At 33.3% G+C, this 23685-nt stretch overlaps 1 protein-coding gene across 1 annotated transcript; it reads right to left on the bottom strand.

Moving 5' to 3' along the window:
• Positions 1-566: 566 nt before the first annotated feature.
• Positions 567-22940, bottom strand: LOC106719844 (SPARC-related modular calcium-binding protein 1). The gene is made up of 12 exons (XM_014514302.2): positions 22766-22940; positions 19197-19374; positions 17141-17356; positions 7118-7171; positions 5805-6010; positions 5294-5420; positions 4577-4645; positions 3996-4111; positions 2829-3021; positions 2265-2358; positions 1593-1849; positions 567-1159 (listed from the first exon to the last, which is right to left on the bottom strand). The coding sequence occupies exons 1-12, from the start codon at positions 22844-22846 to the stop codon at positions 1080-1082; spliced, it is 1671 nt and encodes a 556-aa protein (XP_014369788.2). The 5' UTR covers positions 22847-22940; the 3' UTR covers positions 567-1079.
• Positions 22941-23685: the final 745 nt, after the last annotated feature.

Below are 23685 nucleotides of genomic sequence, written 5' to 3'. Positions count from 1 at the left end.
AAAAAAACGATGTTAATATTTTTTTACAAAACATTGATATTGAAATCAATAGATTTGAAAAGATACATGTTTCATTAATGGAAACGCACCTTAAGATTGAAAACATTTTGTAAGTAACGAAGAGTCATAAAAATTAGCAAATTAGAAATAGAAAAACAAGTATTGTGTAAGAACCATACAAGGTTTTGCTTAACCCTTATTGACTATTGGTGTAAGTACTTTATTAAAACTGATGTCATATTTTATAACAATATCAATGTTTTATATTTTAAATAAAAATCATTTTTAATGCATTTTAATTGTAAGATCTAAATAAACATTTGATATGACGTGACAGCAACATTATAGTTCTTCACGTTTAAGTTGGCACGTCAGGTATTATTATACTCTTATTAACGCTGTGCCAAATTAAACTCGCAGTACAACAAAAAGTTTCATTGTTTTATCACAAATATCTGACATAGCCTTTATTTGTTTTATCTACATAAAAAATGAATTCTACATTCATTATTTAATTTGAATAAATAACTGATCTAATTTTAATATCAGAGGATAATTATGCCCGGTTTCTAAAAGAACTCTTACGATAGTCTTCAAACAATTAAGTATAGTGCAATAAATTTATTTCACCTGTTGAGATAGATATTATTGTAATTAGTTTTATCAGAAAACATGTATTACCTACCTAGGTATAGAATATAGCTACTTCAATAACCATATTGTAGCACATTTTTGATAATAATAAAGGGGCTTTTGATATTGACCTATTATGATTTAGATCAGATCACGTCTGATAAGTTTGTTGGACTTTACTAGTAATTTGATTTGTACTGAGGCTGAAGGAGAAAGCTCCAGTGGACAGCATAAATCGAAGACAAAGATCGAATTGGAATGAGTTGTTAGACCAAACTCAGGATAACCAGAGCCTAGAGCTAGAAGAAGGAGATTGCATATATTTTGGACATATCTATCAGAAACCGGACGTTAGCCGCAAGACAAGTTAAGCTTTCTTAACACACAAAGCCATTACACACTGGTATATCATAGCCAACACATTACTATTCACTGATATTGAAAATTTAGTCCTCCGCCTTCAGAATAGATTCTAGAGGATTTGGACCTTTTCGTCTGGGATTTGGTGGTACTTTAGTGGTTTCCGCTGAAAAAAATAAAATATTATTTTATTTATAGTGCTTGAGAGCAACACGAATTTAACTAATTTAAGTTAAAATAGTGATGATATAGTTGTTTTCAAATATATCAGCGACTCAAGGTGATAGCACGGCACTGTACAACATCATCCCATTACATATATCTGAAAACTACTATATGTTACTTTGTAAGAACATTGCCCATTTTCCACAATCGTCGCACAATCGTTAAAGACACAGATGATCCTATCGTTAATGATAAATGAAAAAAATACACAGATTTATATAAACAACAACATAACTCACGGCCGTAACCCAGAGGGGTAGGCAGAAACGGACCTTTATACTACGCATATGTACATCAGTTTTATTAGTTCCATAAAATACCTAAAATAAATCGGACTGTCCTTTTAAATGATAATAATTATAATATTTTCTTACTCGTATGTCCTTGAGATGCTTGTAGTACTTCCAAGCAGGCCATCCATTCTGTAATACTAATTTTAGTGTCGTGATTCACGTCGCAATATCTCGGTAGTTTCCTTCCACATCTTCTTAATTGTTCTACATTTGATATAAGTTGATGAAATGCTTTCCATTCTCGTCTTTCCAGTGCTTTATTCTTGTCTTTATCTAACATCACGAATGTCCATGTAGCTGCTTGTTCTTCTTTTGATGCACCCCATTTAACCATATCACTGAAAGATTTATTTTTATTTTATACTAGCTTTTACCCGCGACTCCGTCCGCGCGGAATAAAAAATAGAAAACGGGGTAAAAATTATCCTATGTCCGTTTCCTGATTCTAAGCTACCTGCCCACCAATTTTCAGTCAAATCGATTCAGCCGTTCTTGAGTTATAAATAGTGTAACTAACACGACTTTCTTTTATATATATAGACTAGCTTTTACCCGCGACTCCGTCCGCGCGGAATAAAAAAAAAAGAAAAAGAAAACGGGATAAAAATTATCCTATGTCCTTTTCCTGGTTCTAAGCTACCTGCCCACCAATTTTCAGTCAAATCGATTCAGCCGTTCTTGAGTTATAAATAGTGTAACTAACACGACTTTCTTTTATATATATAGATATAGAAATTGTCCTATTATACATACCCTGGTCCTGTACCGTTATTAGTAGCTGTCATTTTTGTGATAAAGAAATTCATGAGATCACGTAAAAAATTTGACTTCATCGGTTCTGGACATCCTGAAAATAATACAAATAATAATCAAAATGTTCAAGATAACCTTAATTTCCTTAAAACGATTTCACTACGAAACAAACTTAGATTTTAATATAAAAAACTAGTTGTCGCCCGCGACTCCATCTGCACGGAGTCGGAAAAAAACCATAATAAGTAGCGTATTTGTTCTTGCAGACTAGACTAGACTAGTCTACATCTATCCCAAATTTCAGTCAAAATTGAGCTGTTCTGGAGATACCTTCAAACAAACATCCATCCATCCAAGCATTCGCTTTCATTATTGTTTGAACAAATCAGCAAAGTATATGATTCATTACTTTAACTAATTAATTTTTAAATAATTTTTAGCGATTCCTATCTAACATTTAACTAAGTTGCTAAAACATATTATTGTTATTCATCGGTTCTTTGAAAAAAAAAATACTTAAAAAGTATATTATGCTATTAGTTCTTGTGGCAATTAATATTTTACCTCTCATTGGGCTGGCATGTTGTGGGGTGGCATCACAATCTGGTTTGCGATCTTTAACAGATGAACCAGGTATAGGTTTCCCCGTGTCCTGATGTACACACCAACAGTACCCAGTGGAGCGGTAGCATTGAGCGCGAGCATATCTACCATCACCCGTACACTCCGGAACATAAAGTACTGCGCTGCCGTTTTTCTAAACCAAATTATACTTAATTCATTATCTGTACACTAGTGATTACCCGCGACTTCGTCAGTGCTTTATTAAAAAAAAAAGTAGTTATATGTTCGCGTGTATCAGCTACCTTCCCTACAAAATCATATCAAAATTGATTATGTCGTTTCGGAGATTACTCTTTTTTTATATCATAAGGTGGCAAACAAGCAAACGGCCACCTGGATTCGCCACAATAGCGAGGCGACCGTTGTCCATGGACATCCGCAAATGCAGATGCGTTTCCTAACTTTAATTAATGGAGAAGAGGACGCACAGAAAGAGGATATTTCTCTTTCCTATGCATCCCCGCCTCCGACAAATCCACTTCCCCTTCCCATCCTTTCCTAAAAAGGAAAGGGTGGGAAGGGAAAGAGGACTAAAATTAGGCCTCCGGTACCAATAACTCCGGTACTCGGAACAAATGCCAGCACACAGTCATACAGACAAAATTTTATAAATTATATATTACAAACATTAAAAAAAAAACATTTCGCTACGCTTCAAATCATGCAATAGAGAACATTTTTCTTATTTTCTTTTTTGATCAAGATATTCATTATTGACAAAAGCAATAAACAGAGTCAACCAAACCACTCTATCAAATATATTACCAAAAACATTTAAATTTAAACAAAAATTTTAATTATTTATCGAGCACTTTAGATTAGTAATAAGGTAATCGAAATAATAATTAATTTCATATAACTTAAAATCTGGAATACAAGTTTAAAGTTTTATTGCAAGGTATTAGAAAAAACTTTAAATGCAGATGAATCAAAGATTAGCAAACTATTAAATGAACTGAATAACATTACATATAAAGCAAGTTGTGCAACATCGCTCTGCAATAAAATAAATCAAATGGCGTTGCATGTTAGTCAATCGCATCAGCAATGGTTATAAAAGGGAATATTTAAAATTATAGAATTCAGTCATTTAATTGAAAATCGAACCTGTTCTTCTAATACTGCCTGTCGATCAGTGAGACAGTCGTTGGCCTCATCTTCACGTCTTGACTCCGGATCGGATCCGTCAGGTGCGAAAGAATTTTTCATAATGCCAGGCAGGACTACAGAAAACAGATATTGTTGTTGGTTATACCGAGTTTACAAAAAAAATCTGCACATATCTGCGAAGAAATTAAAAATATTTGTGAAGACAACCAATCCGCACTGCGCCAGAGTATTTAACTAAGGGCTAGTCATTCCTATCTTAAATTAGGCTCAAACCAAGGTGGGATTTCTAAGCTGAACACGATACTGAGTTGATACATTAACCAAAATGTGCAATAACTGCAATTGCGTATAAATTAATTAACTAACAACAACATTATGTTTGAGACAGAAGCGATGGGAAAATTGAGAGGCAAGAGGTTAGCGTGGTATTAACGTATTATGCACTGAAATAATGATTCCATAAATAAGAAAGTAATGAAACTGTAAATGGATTATGTGAAAATAATTGAGATTTGATAGAGATGAGAGAGAGAGAAAGTTTGAGAGGAATGCTCTATGATACTCTATGTTTTGTGTACCTGCGCTTGGATCAGGCGGCGGTTCCTCTTCGTTGTAATCGGCCTCAGGTTCCGGCCCGCTGTCGTCGTCTGCATTCAACGACATGAAGAAACGGAGAGAGACTATATATTATTATTATGTTTGCGCATACATTGGGATTGTTTAATAGATTTTTTTTTTAAATTTAAAGCGAGGCTTTTGTTTTTTATTGCGTCAACAAGAAAATAAATTTTGTAGTGGCATATTTAGATTCATCTTCAATCTTTAAATTTATTCTATGTTGTAAAACTATACTGATGAACGTCAAACAATGGTTAATACGAAAACATCTAACTTTTAAAACCAACAGTTTTCGTGTTGTTTTATAATTAAATTTGACTCAATAATCATAACCCGCCTCCCTAAATGGAAGTTTAGTTGACAGTAACCGCAAGTCGGGAACCGCAGTAACCAGTATTACGCAGTTACTTATCTCTCGTAGCCACTGATTCGTCATACTTTACATTCCAACATAAACGAGTGTAATATATGTTTTTATCTTTATGAATAAAAATCAATGTTTTTGTTTATGCTCTCTGAACAAGCACATGATCAAATAATTAAATTATAATGAAATCTAGTTGATACATAAATAAATAAATAGATTTTAAAATGTTGTAGAAACTGTTAGGAATCTTAGTATATATTTATTGATGAAAATTTTATTTGTAACGTTCAGATAGTATGGTGGTACTCACAATCCGGTGCAGGTGGGTCTGGGTTGGCGAGGAGACAGGAGGCCCATTCCGCCCGAGCGATCTCACCGTCACCATCCCCGTCGCAACCACGCGCCCATGCACGTGCACAGCGCTTCGGCTTCACCACCTGCAATGTTACAACCGAAGATAAAAGAATAAAAAAACTTTAGACGGTCTGTTGCTTGTTTCTCTATAAAAAAATAGCAGTAAAAAACACTTTCCCGAGTTGGATTTCAAGTCTTATAAGGACATTTCAATTAATCAATTATTGTATAACGTTTTTCAATTGGTATCAAGGACCAAACTAATAGAAAGCTCTATTAAAGTTTGGTCCTTGATGCTCGAATGCCAATAAGTGCATTTAAATTGATGTCAATGTTTCATATATACCTACTTAGTTTATAAAAAACGTAATAAATTAATTAAAATTTTACAATTCTTGAAAAAATGTATATTGCGTTTTTTTATATAAAAAACACGAGATCTTGCGTATAGTAAATAATGAACAAACCTTTTTAATTAGTCGGCGTAAGCCTCTGTATTCGGACTTCTGTAAGGTCCCACTCCTGTCTCTGTCTAGTTCTCGAAACTTCCATTCAGCGACAGCTCTCGCCTCCAACGGTGCACCTCCAGTTTCCGCACGGACTCTCTCATATTCACCACTGAATATTTTTATCAAGTTCCCATTAAACTGTACGCGGTCAATTCTGGTGCAACCTTAACAAATAATAAAATCGGTTATTGCTCGTGCTTTATAAAATTAAGAAGGAAAATGACGTTAAAATAAGAATTGTGGTAGTGATTTATCACCGGCAATATACGCGCTCTATCGTCATGTACTCGTAATGGAATGTAAACTGAACTCAATAAATCAAACGGTCAATAACTAAAAACGCAATTGTCAATAGAAGCCCAGACGACATAATAAATTGCGTAAATAAAAAATGTCTGATTTAATAAGTGCGCTGCATACTGTCTTGACGGTTTTTTATAAGTCATGAAGTGCGGACGCGTTTTCTCCCAGGAAGTCGCACAGTACATTCATTAATTTATGAATGTATTAGCTGTCGTCCGCGACTCTGTCCGCGCGGAATTTAAAAAACTTAATAGGTAGCTTATGTGATCTTTCGGACTATGTTCTACATCTGTGGCAAATTTCATCAAGATCACTTGAGCCGTTCTTGAGATACCTTCAAAGAAACATCCATTCATCCATCTAAATATTCGCATTTATAATTATGTATGAAGTATGACTTAAAAAATAAATTGAAAAACATTTTTTATTGTCATCGTATTATTTTTTAACATTGAACATTTAATATTGCGGCAATGAATTCGTACCTTTGATTTCTAATTCAAACAATAAAATGTTAAAGGTAAAAATATCCATTATTACCTTTTACATTTTAACATAATTTTACATCGACGGCTTGCAAATAATAATTTAGTTATTTAACAGTATTTAAGTATTGTTGTATACAATTTTAAATAGACGTTAGCTGATGGTATCTGTGTGGCAAAGGTGAACACGAGTTGAAACCTATCTCTATCTTAATCATTTACCTATAATATCCGCAACAAAGAAAACATTACCATAAATATACAAATATATTTTCGCTAACAAAGTGAACTTCCTTAAATATATTTCAAATAGATTAAAGTACGATTACATCGTTAAATTGCATTGTATATATTCAAATGTACAATCATCGTTTGAAAATATATTGTTCGACTATAACAGATAGGAACTATAAGTTTTAGCACGAGTTCTCTTTTATATGTAAAATAGTGTTCGCAAAATATAGTCTTGTTAGTAGAACTTACTTCTTTTGTTTCGTTGACCCCGAACTGACGAGCGCCGCCTCGTGTGTGATTTACCTGCGAAAAATAAGACGTAAAAAGTCCGGTCTGTTTGTGGTATCGTCAGGAAAGCGACGCACTGTGTATTATACATAAAACATAAAGGACCTTTTTAAGCTTTTGCGCACACGTCTGCATTTACATCATTCGTTGAAGGTCAATAAAGAATAATGCATGTTAAAATGTATCAAGGACATTATTTTCTTAAAGGTGCCCGATCAATAAAAATGAACTGGAAACGTAATTGTTATTAAAGTAAATGCTTTTATTCTTTTAGCGCCCAGTAAACAATCATATTTTTTTTGTCTTATAAAATGGATAATTGAAGACATGTAGGAACTAAAGTATAACTTAATTTTTATTTTGATTATATTTAAGTTCGAGAATTATAATTAGATATATGTTTAAGGTGAACCGCCCCCTTATATGCCTTAGGGTTACGGCCCGAACTTCTTACCTATGCAAATCTGCAATGGAAAATCGTTGCTTAGAGCTTCGTCGATTTATTAAAATAATAAAAATTAAGGTATAATATATGCCAATGTAGGCAGAGTTAAGAGGAACATACCCAGTTCCTTTACATCTTATCTTGTCTTAAAGGTAATATGCCAGTTGTGAAATAGATTAAATAGTACGTATTTAATTTAGTGGTAACAATATACTTCTTAGCTCTGGTTCCGGAATTTATAGAGTGGACGTTACGTTTGTATCGAAGTTATTTGGTAATATGTTTGCGTGTTGACTTCGACAGCAATTTATTTCCATGGTTTATTTATAAGTGTGGTAAGCGGTGTCGCGGGCGTATTCGCGGGTGACAGTTGGTTATGATAGCTGGGCACTTAAATCAACACATATCTAGGAACCCTGGCTGGAATATTTTAGCGAGATATCTCAAAGGTACGATACGCAATAAATCTTTGCTCGCAGCTTATTATTATCGGAATTGATAAATCGTTAGCGAGGGGCGGGCAACGTGACTCCTTTCGTTCACCACATGCAAATTTAAAGGTGCTTCGCCAAGGGCCAGACAGGCTTGAATAAACACATTAATTTTAATGGCTTGCGACTTATTTTCTTTACCTCATTTAACATTAATGACAAGTGAATATCGATAGTGTTTGTTAAATTGTATGCTAGTGTGTTTTGCTTTAAGTTGAATGTTGTGTAAACAATGAATTTGAAATTTTTGTTGTATAAATTCGATAAATTAAATTTGGCAAAATTTGAAATCGATGACGCGTAATCTTACTAATTTTATAGATGCGAAAGTTTGAATGGATGGATGGATGTTTGTTTGAACGTATCTCCGGAACAGCTCAACGTATCATAATGAAATTTGGCACATATGTAGGACATAGTCTGGAAAAACACATAGGCTATATTATGTTTTTTCAAATTCCGTGCGGACGGTGTCGCTGGCGACAGCTAATATTGTTATACGTATTTTATGGCATGCTGTCTAAAAAGTAGAAGGTTAATCTTTCAAAAACTATAATGAGTTTTTTTTAAACATTGTTAAATCCCCGTTTATGTATGTGTAAAGAACTAATTAATGTTCTGCGGTTTATTTATTAAAGCAATTGCTCATGTTGATTGCTTGGTGCGCTTTGACTTATGCAAATTTAAACATTGCAGATAATGTAACGAAAATATATAGATATACTACCTAATCATGATAGTGATTATTTTACCCTTTTAGTCAACATATGACCTATGATTGTATATTAAAAAGATAAATACCAACATGCATATATCACTACCATCGCCTAACTGGGTGATCGGTTACTTAGCTGCCTTCGAAAAGCAGCAAAGATTGAAGATCAATTATTGAGTTTGGCCATTAGAATATCTTACTGGTTGTGTAATTTGACGCAAAGGGCATGGAGTCGCATCCCGAAGAGTGCGGGAGACGAGGCAATGCAGGAAGAGGAGGGGGAGGCAACCGGTCTTAACAGTGAGGTGACCTTTGGTGAAACATTAAAACCGATAAACAAAAAATACCGATAATTACCAATGACCGGTGACAAAATAATTAACAATTGTATGTTATTGCAATGTAATTAATTTAAATGTATGTTAATCATAGTAACAAATCATAACAAAATAGGTATAAAATTTAAATATCCAACGAATTGTAGCTCAGTAAAGTCAGATTGAGGAGATCATTACAAATGTGGAGCATGAAAAGGAATAAGTAGCAATTAAGCGACCTTACCAAAGTCGGACCGAAGTTTTGAATTGATATCTTTTTAAGAAAAAGATAATAACAACTTAATCCCATCGGCCAGGATACCGCTTGCAGTTGACCGATTGACCCAATTACAATTTAATAAACATGAGATACACGGCATAAAATGAAGTCGTATTTTTACTTTATAGGATTTTTCCTATGGATTAACTGCAAAATGCAAGAGCGAGAGGTCTGAGATTATCATAATATGTGCTGTCACTGCTTATTTATTGATTTGAAACCATTTATGATCGTATTTCTAATTTTAATGGTTATAGTATTAACTCGAAAAAAAATTGGATTAAAAGCTGTCAATATTTTACCGGAGCTTATCCATATAACTACATGTTGTAGGGCTAAATTAAAAACTTGATACATGTTTGTGACTCAATTCTGAAAAAGATCGGTATGGATAGTAAATACTCGTATAATAATTTACTGTCAATAAAAGTTTTCCTATAATCGATGTCCTGATTTAATTTATTGAAACGAATTATAGCAGTTAACACTGGCAGCAGGTATCATACTTTTACGGCAACTTAAAGAAAAAAGATAAAATCTCTAAATGTTTGGTTAAAACATTAATTTAATTCAGATAAAAATTGATTACGTCTGTTCCAAAATCTATTATTAGAAAATGCTTCTGGTTTGAATAAATTAATTTTTACATTGTGAAAAGATTATTTTCATAATAATTTTATTATGTTTATGTTTTTATTATGTATTTTTATATTAAATTAACAAAAAAAAAAACAATCACTAACATGAAACTATTCGAAAATGATTTCGAAACGCGAACGTTCCAATTTCGTTGCCGAAAAACATCCGATCCGCGTAACCTGTAACTCTGCCTTAACGATATGATTATGTGGCACAAGCAGGTACCTAAGCTAAATATAAAACATCAAAGGTGCAGCGAACTATCCTGACAACGCTATTAAATGGTGTCTGGGTGTTTTTTTTTTCTATCGCCTCTCGACACGGCGGCGGGTACGCTTCGCGTTGTTACATAGACAAAAAACTGGACACCATTGTGATCCGGCGTCGAGCAGTCTGACTCTTACGATCCGCTGTTTCCGAGAAAGCCAACCAGACACTATATAGGACACGAATACGTTCTAAAACCGATTCACGCGCGCGCCATCTAAGCTGGTTTTAACATCTTTTTTAACGCCATGAATTGAGAGAACGGATTTCATTTTGTACAACGTTAAATCACTCAGCTCGTTTATAAGTACGAGAATTTGTTTAATACTCGAATATTAAATTGTTTTTGAATGGTAATAAAATATTTAGTTCAATAGTGTTAGATCCTCAGCGTTAAAAGTAAATTTGTTTTCTTCTGTCAAACTACCAACATAAACAATCATCTTACTAGTATTATAAATGCGAAAGTTTAGATGGACGGATGTTTGTTTGAAGGTATCTCCGGAACGGCTCAACGGATCTTGATGAAATTTGACACAGATGTAGAACATAGTCTGGAAGAACACATAGGCATATTACAGTTTTTTAATTTCGCGCAGACGGAGTCACGGGCAACAGTTAGTAATTTATAAAAATGAAACCAATGTTTCTTCTTCATGTACTTTATATTTTAATGTAATTACTAAATTAATGTTACTTTATAAAAATAGAGAGTTGCGAAGCCAAGGAATGTTCTACTTCAATGGAATACGAAAGTGTCATAAGGCAATAAAAAAACATGAGACGAACATTCCGAGAACAATTGTTTATGGTGTTATTTCATATTGCACTTAGGTGTGCATGGATTTCATTATTATACACATTTATTATGGATGCACCTCAGAGCTGGCGAGCCTCTAGGAATTCAAAACGAATAACATTATTTCAATGGTAGATAATAAAATTAACATTAATAAGCGTTTGTCGATTTTAATGTTTTAATACATATTGATTTAGTCATTTTTAATAACTGCCAAATTCATTTATTGTCACTAATATTTTTGAGATTTCTAAAGTGAATCAAGATAGCATGTGCATATTTTATGTCAGTAATCAAATGTCGAATTCGAATCCACAACTATACTTCAGTCCATAGCTTTAGAACAATACTAAGTATTCATATTAAATAATTTCAAATATCAATGATCGATTTCCGACAGTTCTTTAAAAATAACGTGTATCGTTATTAAAAAGTGAAATCTAATTAGTAATTATAATTTGTGTATTGCTACCAAGTGCATGAATACTGTAATGATTAAAAGCCGTCTAACGTTTACTTCAACACGCATATTTCGTTTGAGTGTCATGACGTGTTTTATTGGAGACATATCTACATTTAGTTGCTAAGTCGCTTAATTTAATTTTTACTTTTTTTATGATAATAAAATATATAGAAACTCACATTGTCTTCTGAAATTTTTACATTAATAGTTGTTTGATGACGTAATTCTTATTTAATTCTTAGAAACGAATTAATTTTAGTACAGTTGAATGCGTCTTCGCCGCGTTAATCGGCTATGCGTGTCAGACAGTTAATTGCGGTCGTTTGCGAATCTCAAAAAGAAGATAATCTTTGTCCTTATATAGAATACAACGTTCTGTCTTTAGAAACGGAAAGCTACCATTTCCAGACGTTAATTCGATTTTAATCCGATTATATCTTAAGGCTTCGATCGTTTCAAATTGCGTGCTATATCCGAATAAATGTTTTTGTAACGATATCAATTTCACTTTCAAGGTCTCAGAATGATATTTTTTAACAAATAGCTATTCTTAAAAATTCACTATCTTTAATTTTACAATCGTTACTTGATTTATCTTAAGTCATCATCAAAAATTAAAAAAATAAATTTCTATAGTAATTCTTGAGAGAAATATACGTAAAGGCAAACTTAGCAACGTTCCTCTTAAGAAATGAGTTCAAAATCGAATCGTATTTCAATAGATTGAGTCACTCCAGATTTTACCTGAGTTTATTTTTAAAATGAAAAAATAAATTTAACATCGCAGCGTAGTATAAAACAAATTCAACTCGCTAGGTGTATCTGTCTTTTGAATAACTAAAAAAAAACTATATTTTAATTTTTTTACATAAACGGACTTTTTTAAGATATCACATTTTTAACTAGCTAAAAGCAAGCAAAACAATTCATTGCAACCGAAAATGATTTATATTTAGACATTTTCGAAAGACTCTTAGTCCTCTCTAGCATTATACTACCAATCCTAACATTCCGATCAGTGTTATAAAAACGTATAGAGGACAAACATCATTTAATGCATTCAACTTATACGGGTTGCAACTGATCCGTACTTCTCCGGGCACTAGTCCTTTATAAAGATCCTTAAGATTTCTGGCATTTTTATACGAGACAGCATTATGATTCAACAATTCTAGAATGCGGTACATCCTGTTAGATGGGCGCGCGAGACGAAACTAACACGATTCTAAGACCAATTAAAATTTTAATACTGCAATAACTTTTTATGTAATTTCTATTATAAAATTATATTGATATATTAAAATGTAACGGTGTATATGTTTTGCAAATGAGTAAACACCGCATTAGTTTGTTTAATAATGTCATTTTTATTTAATATATTACTATTTTGCAAGGACAGATACGCTTCTTTACAGAGTTATCTAGAATCAATATTTCTTCAATATTTGTTTCATTTTGTCACTGCGTAAATTGTGCAATTAAAAATTTTTGTATATATAATAATATAATTTATTTCTTTTTGAATCGTCCATTTTTCCAAAATTCTAAATTGCTTGCTTTTATTGTGTGAGGCCAAGACACAATTTGGTTCATTGCTTCATACTAGTTAGTTATCTCAAATTATTCAGTCAGTGATAATATTTTTTGAATTAATCTTCGTATGGCGCTGATGGCCAGGCCAGTCGTAAGTTACCATTGTAGATACATTCGAACAAAAACATATAGTTATCGCTCACATTCCCTATGAAAAAACTGAGATAACAGTAAGTTTTTGTGTAGTTGATTCGGCAGTGGAAACCCACGGCAATATTGTGGTTGACTCATTTCGTTGTAACGTCTCGTGCTCGACTTCCTCCTTGTTTCCGTCCATAATTATTGCTCAATTCGTCACAGACGAATACACGACAGAACTACATAAATGTTTCGTACTGTCGTCGTACGTATTAATTTTTTTTATAATTTCACCTTACATCGAAAGCAATATAGTGGTTAGAGATCGGTAACTAGCGTTTGAGATGTGGGGTGGTAAACAAAAGACTTTGTACAAAAATGTGGGGAAAATATGAATAAAATTCATAGTAAACTTGAATGTCAAGGGATACCTGGTCTTCACATGTAGATAAGTGGATAAGGAGTAATAAGTAGATAGTAGGTAGAAGTATTGTAGATAGCATGTGCTAAAGCAAATGACTGTAAGATGTACTCATAGTAAGAGCAATCAATATATTTCGTGTGTAATTTCTATTTTCAACCGAATCGACTAGCCTGTTTCAGACATAATGTACTACGCTATGAATGTAAAATATTAAAATGAAAACAGTTGACGCATTTAAATATTTCTTTGACTCAGTTTTTCAGTCGCATGTAGGTTGTCGTAAGGGTTTATGTAAACAAAGACAGTAGAATAGAATGAGAGTTCTTATGCAAGTTTAAATCGAAAGTCTACCCTAAAACTGGTATACTTTGAGTTTATTTTTGTATGCACAAATGTTTACGTTAAAGTGTAGTGCTCTTGTTCTGTATAAGTAATGTTTAGACAAATGCAATGTTATGTTTCTTTGTAATCTGACATGTCACCCATGAGGACAATAATATAATAAGTATCTCAATACGCCGCATCTTCCCGTTTGCATCAATGTCGTTTAATAAGATAATAGGCACCTGTCTAGTAAACAAGTCGGGATTGGAGTCTTCCGCCTTTGTAAGCCCCTGACCGCTTTATATCTTGCTTACAATTTAACATTTCGAAAGTGAAATTAAAAAAAAAAAATCAATAATCTACAAAAATACATAAAAATTACAAAAAAGTACCAACTACGTTTAAACTCTTTTAATTATACAATGCATAGTATTAAATAATTTTAAGGGAATCAACGTAAATATTCTCACACACACAAAATCTGACTTATAGTGATAAATTTTGTACAAAGCAAAATTTATCACAACAAAGATGCAGTTGTAATCAGTTACTGCCAAGACGAAGCGTAGAAAATAAACACGCTGAGGCAGCAATAACGAAGCAAGTTCCAGCATCATTTAGTTTAAATGGGAATTTGGAAAGTTAAAGGAAATATTAAATTAATGGAAAACCAAGATGGACAGGTGGATTGCTGAAATCCAGGTGGATAGATACTAATCATATTAATATATTATGTAAGTTTTTTTCTAGGTAACACAAATTTTTACACGTTTCATCAATTTCGTGGTGAAGGAAAAATGCGTTTTATAATCATAACATAAAATTCTGCTACACTACCTAGACAATTTAACATAGATTTAAAATTTATAAGTGTATCAACAAAATAATTTAGTATATGAGATTATTCATCAAAGCTCTGTTTAGGATCACAAACAGTCGAGAATCTGTATTTTTTCCAGAAAACATTGCACAGACATTTGGCTACCGCACAAGTGTATTTAAAACAATAACAAATAGTTAATATATATATATAGTCTAGCCATAAATACTGTCCCAAAATTTTGTATTCAAAAATTTCGAAAATGGAATGTCATTTCAAATATTTTTGTTTTCATGTGACATTAGCAGGCTTCATTCTTCTAGAAAACCCTCACTTGGTAACATTCATCCAAGAAGTCATCATGGAGTGGGGCGTCAAAGAAAATAGAGTCGCTGTTATAGCTCTACATAAGTGCAGTAAAACACCGAGCGAGATATTCAATCTGTTGCAATCGCTTCGAATCTCAATGAAATTCGTGTACCGTACTATCAAAAGGTTCAGTGAGATGTCCTCTGTCGATGACAGGCCCAGGAGCGGCCGCCCGCGGGATTCCAGGACGCCAGCGGTGATCAAAGCTGTTGCTGAGCGAATCCGAAGAAATCCTCTCCGCAAGCAGAAAATCTTGTCTAGGGAGATGAAAATTCCACCGAGAACCATCTCTCGCATAATTAAAGAAGACCTTAAACTTGCCGCTTATCGACGAAGTACAGGACATCGCTTGACTGCAGCTTTACGAAACATAAGAGCGACCAGAGCGAAAAAGCTGTTTCAACAGCACGCTAAAGGCGGGTACCGGAGAATCCTGTTTTCCGATGAGAAAATTTTCACGGTAGAAGAGAAATACAACCGTCAAAATGACAGGGTCTATGCTCACAGCTCTCAGGAGGCTTCGGAGAAGGTTACCAAGGTTGAAAGAGGCCATCACCCGGCATCAGTCATGGTTTGGTGGGGCGTGTCGTACGAAGGGGTCACTGACCTCCATTTTTGCCAAAATGGCGTGAAAACGAAGGCGGCAAACTACCAAAGTGACATTTTGGAGCCTGTTGTGAAGCCACTCACTCAATCAATGTTTTCCAATGAGCATTGGATCTTTCAACAGGACTCGGCCCCGGCACATAAAGCACGAACCACTCAGCAGTGGCTAAAGGACAATTTGCCGGGTTTTATCGCGTGTGAAGATTGGCCCTCGGGAAGTCCAGACCTCAACCCTCTGGATTACCGACTGTGGTCAGTTTTAGAGGAGAAGGCCTGCTCGAAACCTCACCGCAATATTGAGTTGTTGAAACGTGATTTGGTGGCAGCAGCAGCTTCGATACCTCTGGATACGGTGCGTGCGGCGATAGATGAGTGGTCGGACCGATTGAAGATGTGTGTGAAGGCAAAAGGGGGTCATTTTGAATAAATTTCTTATAAGTTCCTTATAATAGTTAATAAAGAATAACTGTGTTGTATTTCATTACTTTTTGTTAGTTTATTTTTAAGACAGACATGTTTTAGGTAGGGACAGAATATATGGCAAGACTAGGTATATATATATAAACGTAGACTAAAGAAGTTACGAATTATTAGACATTTAGATAGTATGCGAATGCATTTGCATGACTTTCGTATTTTGTATGTGTTAATTTTTAAAAAATAAAAAAATTTCCTTTGCATCTTAGTCACGATATCTCCGAATAGATTAAATTAATCTTACTGTAGGTATATTTTATTCAAAGAGCAGTAGCGGTTTAATGTAAACTACAGCTTTCATCTGCTCCAATGTTTACTGTGTGCAACTATCCCGAGACCGTTATTTACAATACCGCTTTAAATGGAACAGATGTTCAATATCACAGGTGAGCTTTTTTTTGTAAAACTTAACTTTTAATAAAATTCATTGGGAAATCTTATACACGATAAGAGTTTACACAGTATTTAGCATTTTTTTTCGAATTTTATTTTTAAATTTTGTACAACCAAAATCAAGGAAAATCAAATTAAAGTTTAAACGTAATTTTCCTTAAACACATAATTTTAACACAGCAAAAGAGATCCTTAATAACACAAATGCAATGTTAATGTAAATAGAAATATTAGCAAATATCTCACGCTGAAAACATTGTTTGTCGAAGCGGCTGTTGATTTAAAAAATAACCTTATTGTAAACGGATAAAGTACACAGTCGCGTCGTTTTGTTTCCATCTGCGGACTACATTTTCAATTAAAGCAATTAACATACAAGTGATATCGTGTGCATCTTGCAAACAAGTCAGCTCGCGCGGCAAAGTAAATCAGTGAAGGAATTACGTGTAGTGATCGCATCGCAGGGCCCATCAAAGTTACTCACCGGTCCTCGTGCAGTCTGGCCTGCCGTTTCTGACAGCCGTGTCGGGGAGAGGCTTGCCGTCAGGTGTGACACACCAGCAGCCAGCGGCGGCCCCGGCGGCCGCACACTGCACCGACGCGTAGGTGCCGTCGGCACGGCAACGGGGCACGAAAGCAGGCCTTCGTCCGCCTTGAGCACTCAACGCGTAACGCTGCACTATTAGACACGTTGACTGCCCTGTTACAATACAAAAACATATAACGTACTTCAAAGAATGTCTACTTTATTTTTTGTTGACCTAAAACAATCATCATTGCTTCTCCTATTAAAAATAATTTGTAAAATTTTACATTTTTTAATGTTTTTAGTTTATTTTTTTAAGACGTGTCGTATTTAATACCTATTATTATTTTATTGCTATAAAATATACCTAAGAATTAGACTATTAATATTTTTTAAAACATACATATCTCATACATTTTAATAATATAGTAATGTATTGCTTGGCAGCTTCGTTGCAAAACGAATTTACCACACTTTTGCTTCCAAGCAGAACTTGTCTCGTTTAATATCAAGACACGCGTAATAATTTTATTTCATAACTAATAACACGCTTATTAATAAATCTAATGAATTATAAATAAATAACAAATCACTCATAAGAAGTAACCAGATTGAATATATGGCTATGTTTTATATCCTAGTATTTTTTCGTGGTGACAGTCCCTAGACTAATGACTCGACTTGATTTTGAAGACTGCCATACGATTGTCGGGATTGAAAAGACCACAGGGTGCAAATAGACGAGGCTATTGATTCGTGTTAGTACCCAGACAATTACTGATAACGAAGCGTCTTATCTTCGACGTCATCGGTAACAACTCGTCTTTGGACACCTTATAAGGACCAAGTCTTATAAGGCGACTATAAATATCTAAGGGCCGTATGTAATACTAATTATAAAGTAAACTTTATATAGTTTTCTATTTTTTTTTCTAAAACAAATGATTCCACTTACATGTCAATCCATACCAAATATGGTTCAAAAAGATAATGTGCTCGGAGCGGTTAAGGTTATATCGAATTAAAAAAAACTTGTCTACTACACATAAAATATGGAATTTTGTAATAAAGACAGTTTGATGTGCTATAATAAATTGATTTATATAAAATTATCGCTAAAATATACAAATTAATCCATTAAACAAGAATAATTAATTATAAATTAAAATTTATAAAATAAAATAAAATCAGGAGATGAATTCAACAATAATTTTATCATAAGCCAATTTTGTTAGAAAGGAGTTTTTTACTTTTTAGTGCCAAGCAAAAATCCAGGAAAATCTACTGTGTCAAAAACATGATCTGTTAAGGAATGTTTAACTCTCTCTTTATTACATAATAAACAACAGAAGTGGTTCACAATGCATTAGTTGTAGTGATACAAAATACAAAGCACTATTCATTGATTAGATAAAACGGGTTAAAACTTCCTATTCCTCAGAGTAGACTATAGACATGTAATCAAGGTCAAGAGCAAGACAAATAATGTTATTCAAGAAATTCAGTTCAACCTTAAAAGACTAGATAAAAACTAAACAACTGCATAATGCACATTGAGATGGTCGTATCTAAGGTTAGATATAGTCATGTCACCGACTGGTTGTAATTTTTGACAGTGTATAAACTTACCAATCATTTATAAAGTGACAGGTTATATAGCAAAATACACAAAAATACACCACATGTTGGACACGATTTGCGGAACATGAATTGGAAATTAATGTCCATCTATAAAATGCAAGTAACCACTTTCTATATCGCTTGTTCTATTTCACTTATTGTTACTTTATAGAAGAACAATATTTGCAGGAAGTTAGGTTTAATTTGCAGCCACTCCGAAATAAAGAGGAATGATTCTTCCCTGGTATTATTTTATAGTTGTAGTTAAAATTTGTGAATTGAAACATGAAACATGTTCTGTTATATGAAAAAAGGGAGTGAATTCAGACATGATGGCTGATAAAATGTTTGGCAGTAGTACTAGTTTAAAAATATTTGAATGAACTGTACTCACCAACACAAGGTCCTTTATGTGCCACGGATATCGGTTCGCCCGAGCATTGGGCTTTTAACAGATGACATTTGGTAGGGTAGTTCCGTCCGTCAGTCCCGCACACCGGCTGCTGTGAACTTCCCATGTTCGTTTCGCAGGACGCAAATCGAGTTGCACATGTCACGCTGTTTTGGTTATTCTACAACAAAAAATATCGTTAGGGACTGCCGTATACGGATTAGCGGTCGCCAACTGCTCGAAGCTGTCTGGGTATGGTGGCATTTTTTGGACAATCAAATGTAGATAGTACACGAATAATTTTAATTTTACTTAAACAGATAATCTAAATATATAAAAAAAAGTCGTGTTAGTTACACTATTTATAACTCAAGATCGGTCGAACTGATTCAGCTGAAAATTGATGGGGAGATAGCTTAGAACTAGGAGACGGATATAGGAACTTTTTTATCTTGTGTGCATTTTTTTATTCCGCGCGGACGGAGTCGCGGGTAAAAGCTAGTAAGACATAAACCTATCGTCAGTCTACAATAGTTCTGATTCTACCACGATGAATTACTTAATTGTGAATGCTAGCGTTTAAAAGGCATTGAATCTCGAATATTAGGATTAGTTGCATTTTAATAAATTTTCTTCCTCTTAAGAGGGAAGAGTAGGGAGTTTTGTTTTACTATAATTTAAGTAAGAACATTTAAGTTGCTAGTACATACTTCGTGAATGAGTAGTCTTAGTCATATTTTCATAACTCAATAAAACCCAAGAAATCGACTCCGGCGCCAGCACCAATGAAATTGCTAATTATAATTTTAACTACTGTTTTAATAATCGCGACGATGCAGGAAAAGCTGAGCCAAGGTAGGATCGACAAATATCGTAGGGAACTTGAGAACAACACTATGGTAGATAACAGTAAAGAAAGAGAATTATGAAGAACCGCGGTGAAATGATGCAATTTAAGTAGACGGAGATGTAAAAGCGAATGCTGACTACATTTCACGACTAAACAGTAAGCTATTATCGGTTTTAAAAGGTTGTTTGAATGGAATATGAATTCTATAGTTTCAGTTTTCATCAATTGAAACATCGTCTATGGCTAATCTAAGGATAGGTCCAAAGACGTAATAACAAATTTCCCTCATTGAACGTTACCTATCGTACGTTGAGGTATAACTGTCGAACCACATGTTTAAAGTGACATTCCAGTTTTTATATAAAAGAGGACAAAAATGTTTTTGTATCTTTACGTGTTTCGAAAATTCATAATTGTAACAATATAACAAAGCAGAATGATTTCAAAATTTTTGTTACAGTCCGCCACAAAATACGCATTAGTTTGTAATGACCAAGTCAATCGAACATAACAATAGACGTCGAGGATATTGTGAATTTATTATTTTTCCTTAAACAAATGTGGTCGTATTTATAATTGATTAAAATTCAGTCCGCGACAATGTCTCGGTGAAGGGATAGCTTGGTGCCAATTTTCGTTTGGCAGCAACAGGCTTTGCTTCGATCGCATAATATTCAAATTATTTTCATTACACTTTATTCAAAGTTTGTCCCGTTACGCATAATCTCTTATCAGCATATGATTTAAAGCAATACTTTTCCTTGTATGTTTTAAAAATATATATATTTTTTGTTACAATTTGCTAAAATGTTAACGATATCCATTTGCGAGAAAGTTTGGTTTCTCCCAGATTGATTGACACTAGAATTCACAAAATTAGAATTGGGCAAACCGAATAGATGATACTATTTAAAATATCGAAAATTGGTTAGATATATAACGTAAACGTCATTACAGAGAATAGACGCTTAATGGAGAGAAGAAAAAAACAACAACACAACAAACACGAGAATTTCGGAAACATGAGAATTTATTTAAAAAAAGCTATGTAACTCATGTATCATTAATTATTATCTACACTTGATTTGATTCTAAATCCAGATAATAGTTTTAATAGAAAGAGACGTTTTAATAAATATTCTATCCTCAAACAAACCCTAAAAGGGAATACAAACAAAATGGTCGAGCGACGAAACGTGTCGCATGAACATAAATCTAAATAATATGGCCATTAATGTTCTTGGACGCATTTCATCTATTTTTGTAGTGATCTATTTCTATGGTTACGTAATATGTTATTTATCTACCATTAATATAAGATGAATGCATCATGGATGCTCGTAGAACAGAATTGTAAATAAATTAATGTACTTTTTGTTCCCTTGAACAGCTATCAATGTGTTCCTTTTAAAAAGTTTATAATGTGTGGGCAGATATTTCCTGTTTGGTCTGATTTATAGATGCATCTTCTCGTCACTTTCTTTATACGTTTCGAGATTAAACGGCTGTTTCCGTTAACCGACTTCGATACGTAGGCGATTCATTCCCGGTTATTCTTTTGACATTATTAATTTATCAGATTCAATTAAAGAAAGTACTAGGAGGGTGGGGTAGCTTGTTAATACAATAAAAACAAAGCATAGTTAAAAAAAAAACAATTTAGCTTCATTCTGTAGCTGGGATGCACGCAAACTTGCGCAGCGGCCTACCTCTTCAGTAAACCAGTTTTCGCAGCCAAACATTTTGGCGGATGTGACAAAAACTGACACGAAACTAACAATTCCCTAAATGCTACGAGACTTTTTAATGACATAATAATTACGTCGTATAATTATTACCAGGTATTTTTTTCTGTTTTATTAAATTTCAATAGGACCATTTCTAGTGGATTTCATTTATAATGATGAATTACAAGTATTAAGGATTATCTTTTGTTTAGTTCGGAATTCTCAATCCTTTCGTTCGGAATCTTTAACGGATTTGTTATATATGTAATAAATACAAGAAAAATTGCATATTAAAACTAAAAGGACATTCAACTGGTCGTTATGTGAACCGCATTTAAGGTCATAAAATCTAGGTAAATGTAGGTGATAAATGGAATTATTTCCTTCTCTAGTAACTTACGAGCGTAGCTGCAATCCATTTCAATATTTATCGTTTAAAGGGCATTATATTAAATTAGCTGATGATAAATTATCACCCAATAACTTTCAATACAAGGGGAGCGTTAGGTGCGTGGTAATGGTAAGGTAAGAAAGAACAGTTGCTGATTACCAAGTGAAGATTGACTGATCTACGTTTTTAAAATCTCGTTTAATTAATAAATCGGAAAAAAATTCATTTTGATTAATTACTTTTTCTAAAACTTTATTTCGTCTTGAAACTTGTTTTTGTATAAGAAACACCAGAGCAAGTATAAATCATTGTAAAAAATTATAACATAAATTAATACATACAAAATTTATATATTTTTCGCTTTAAAATTAATATAGTTTTATTATTTGATTTGTTCATAGACTCATGAGTATAAAGATAAAACATTTATAAAATATAAGGAAATTTTATATTTATTCGTGATAATTAAGTAGAAATTCGTCAAAAATATACACACATGTAAATATTAACGGTGGTTCCATCACCGATATAAAAATTATACTATCTTTTAATTCGCATCAATAACTACTTAATTAATAAACAAAATAATAATGAAAAACATTACCTTTATCTCAGTAGCTGCTCCGGTAACATAATAAATGACATTAAATATAAATAAACGAAACACTAATTCAAATGTAGTCATAATGTACGTTAAGTTTTATATATTTTATATAATATTAACTTAAGTTTTTAAAATGTTTATTTACAAAACACGTTCACAAAGCAAAACAAAACTGCTATCAACAAAACTAGATGTTAAAATCTTTTTTAACAGCATATCGGCATTTTACTCGTGGCCCTAACAAAAATTAGTTATAAAAAGTTATGAAGTAATTTATAAATTGTCGTTGAGACGTTAGAAAGGAAACAGCGTTATGAATCGAATAAAATACAATAAGGAATAGGTCCCGGTGCGGCACCGTGCCGGGTTGCCTTGCCACGAGCAAAAAGCGCACACGCACCCCGCCCACCGTACAGCTTTTTGTTTCGTCCGTCACTATGCAGTTTAAAATAGTGCTGTAGCCAGCTGTAGCTCTAGCGTTGTGTCTAATGATGCACTCAATTGAATATTGTATAAAAAACATTCTGACATTATCGTAATGTGCATTACTTTGTTCTTGAATCGTTCTTACAGTACAATTTTGCTGATGTTTTTATTCAATTATACATATTTTATTACAACATTACTTAATTTTACTTTCGCTTTGCCTAATTTGGGTAGATACATAACATTACTTGTTAGTAAGAATACTTGCTTAAAGCAGGATTATATTTAATATATTTTAATTATGAGTTATCTTGATTTATTTTGAAAGTTATTCGAATTTATTACGCTTTCATCTGCGATGAAAATTGAAATTGAATACCTATGACTATCTGTGGTCATCAACAATTTTTGTCATTGTCAGATGTCAAATACCGCTTGATGCATTGACGCTGACTTTAGGGATGTCGTTGACGGTCTTAGCGTCTACGAAACGA

The sequence above is a fragment of the Papilio machaon genome, chromosome Z, assembly GCF_912999745.1.
Source record: "Papilio machaon chromosome Z, ilPapMach1.1, whole genome shotgun sequence".
Classification (NCBI taxonomy): domain Eukaryota; kingdom Metazoa; phylum Arthropoda; class Insecta; order Lepidoptera; family Papilionidae; genus Papilio; species Papilio machaon.
Note: the sequence above shows the minus strand (reverse complement) of the source record. Positions and strands in the feature narration are given on the sequence as shown.

What these genes read in the sequence shown, in the direction of transcription:
- LOC106719844 (XM_014514302.2), bottom strand. Translation starts at nt 22,846, where the DNA reads ATGACTACATTTGAATTAGTGTTTCGTTTATTTATATTTAATGTCATT. An exon ending in GAGCAGCTACTGAGATAAAG is followed by an intron (nt 19,375 to 22,765) that starts GTAATGTTTTTC and finishes TTTTTGTTGTAG; the next exon opens with AATAACCAAAACAGCGTGAC. An exon ending in AGCATCTCAAGGACATACGA is followed by an intron (nt 1,160 to 1,592) that starts GTAAGAAAATAT and finishes TATTTTTTTCAG; the next exon opens with CGGAAACCACTAAAGTACCA.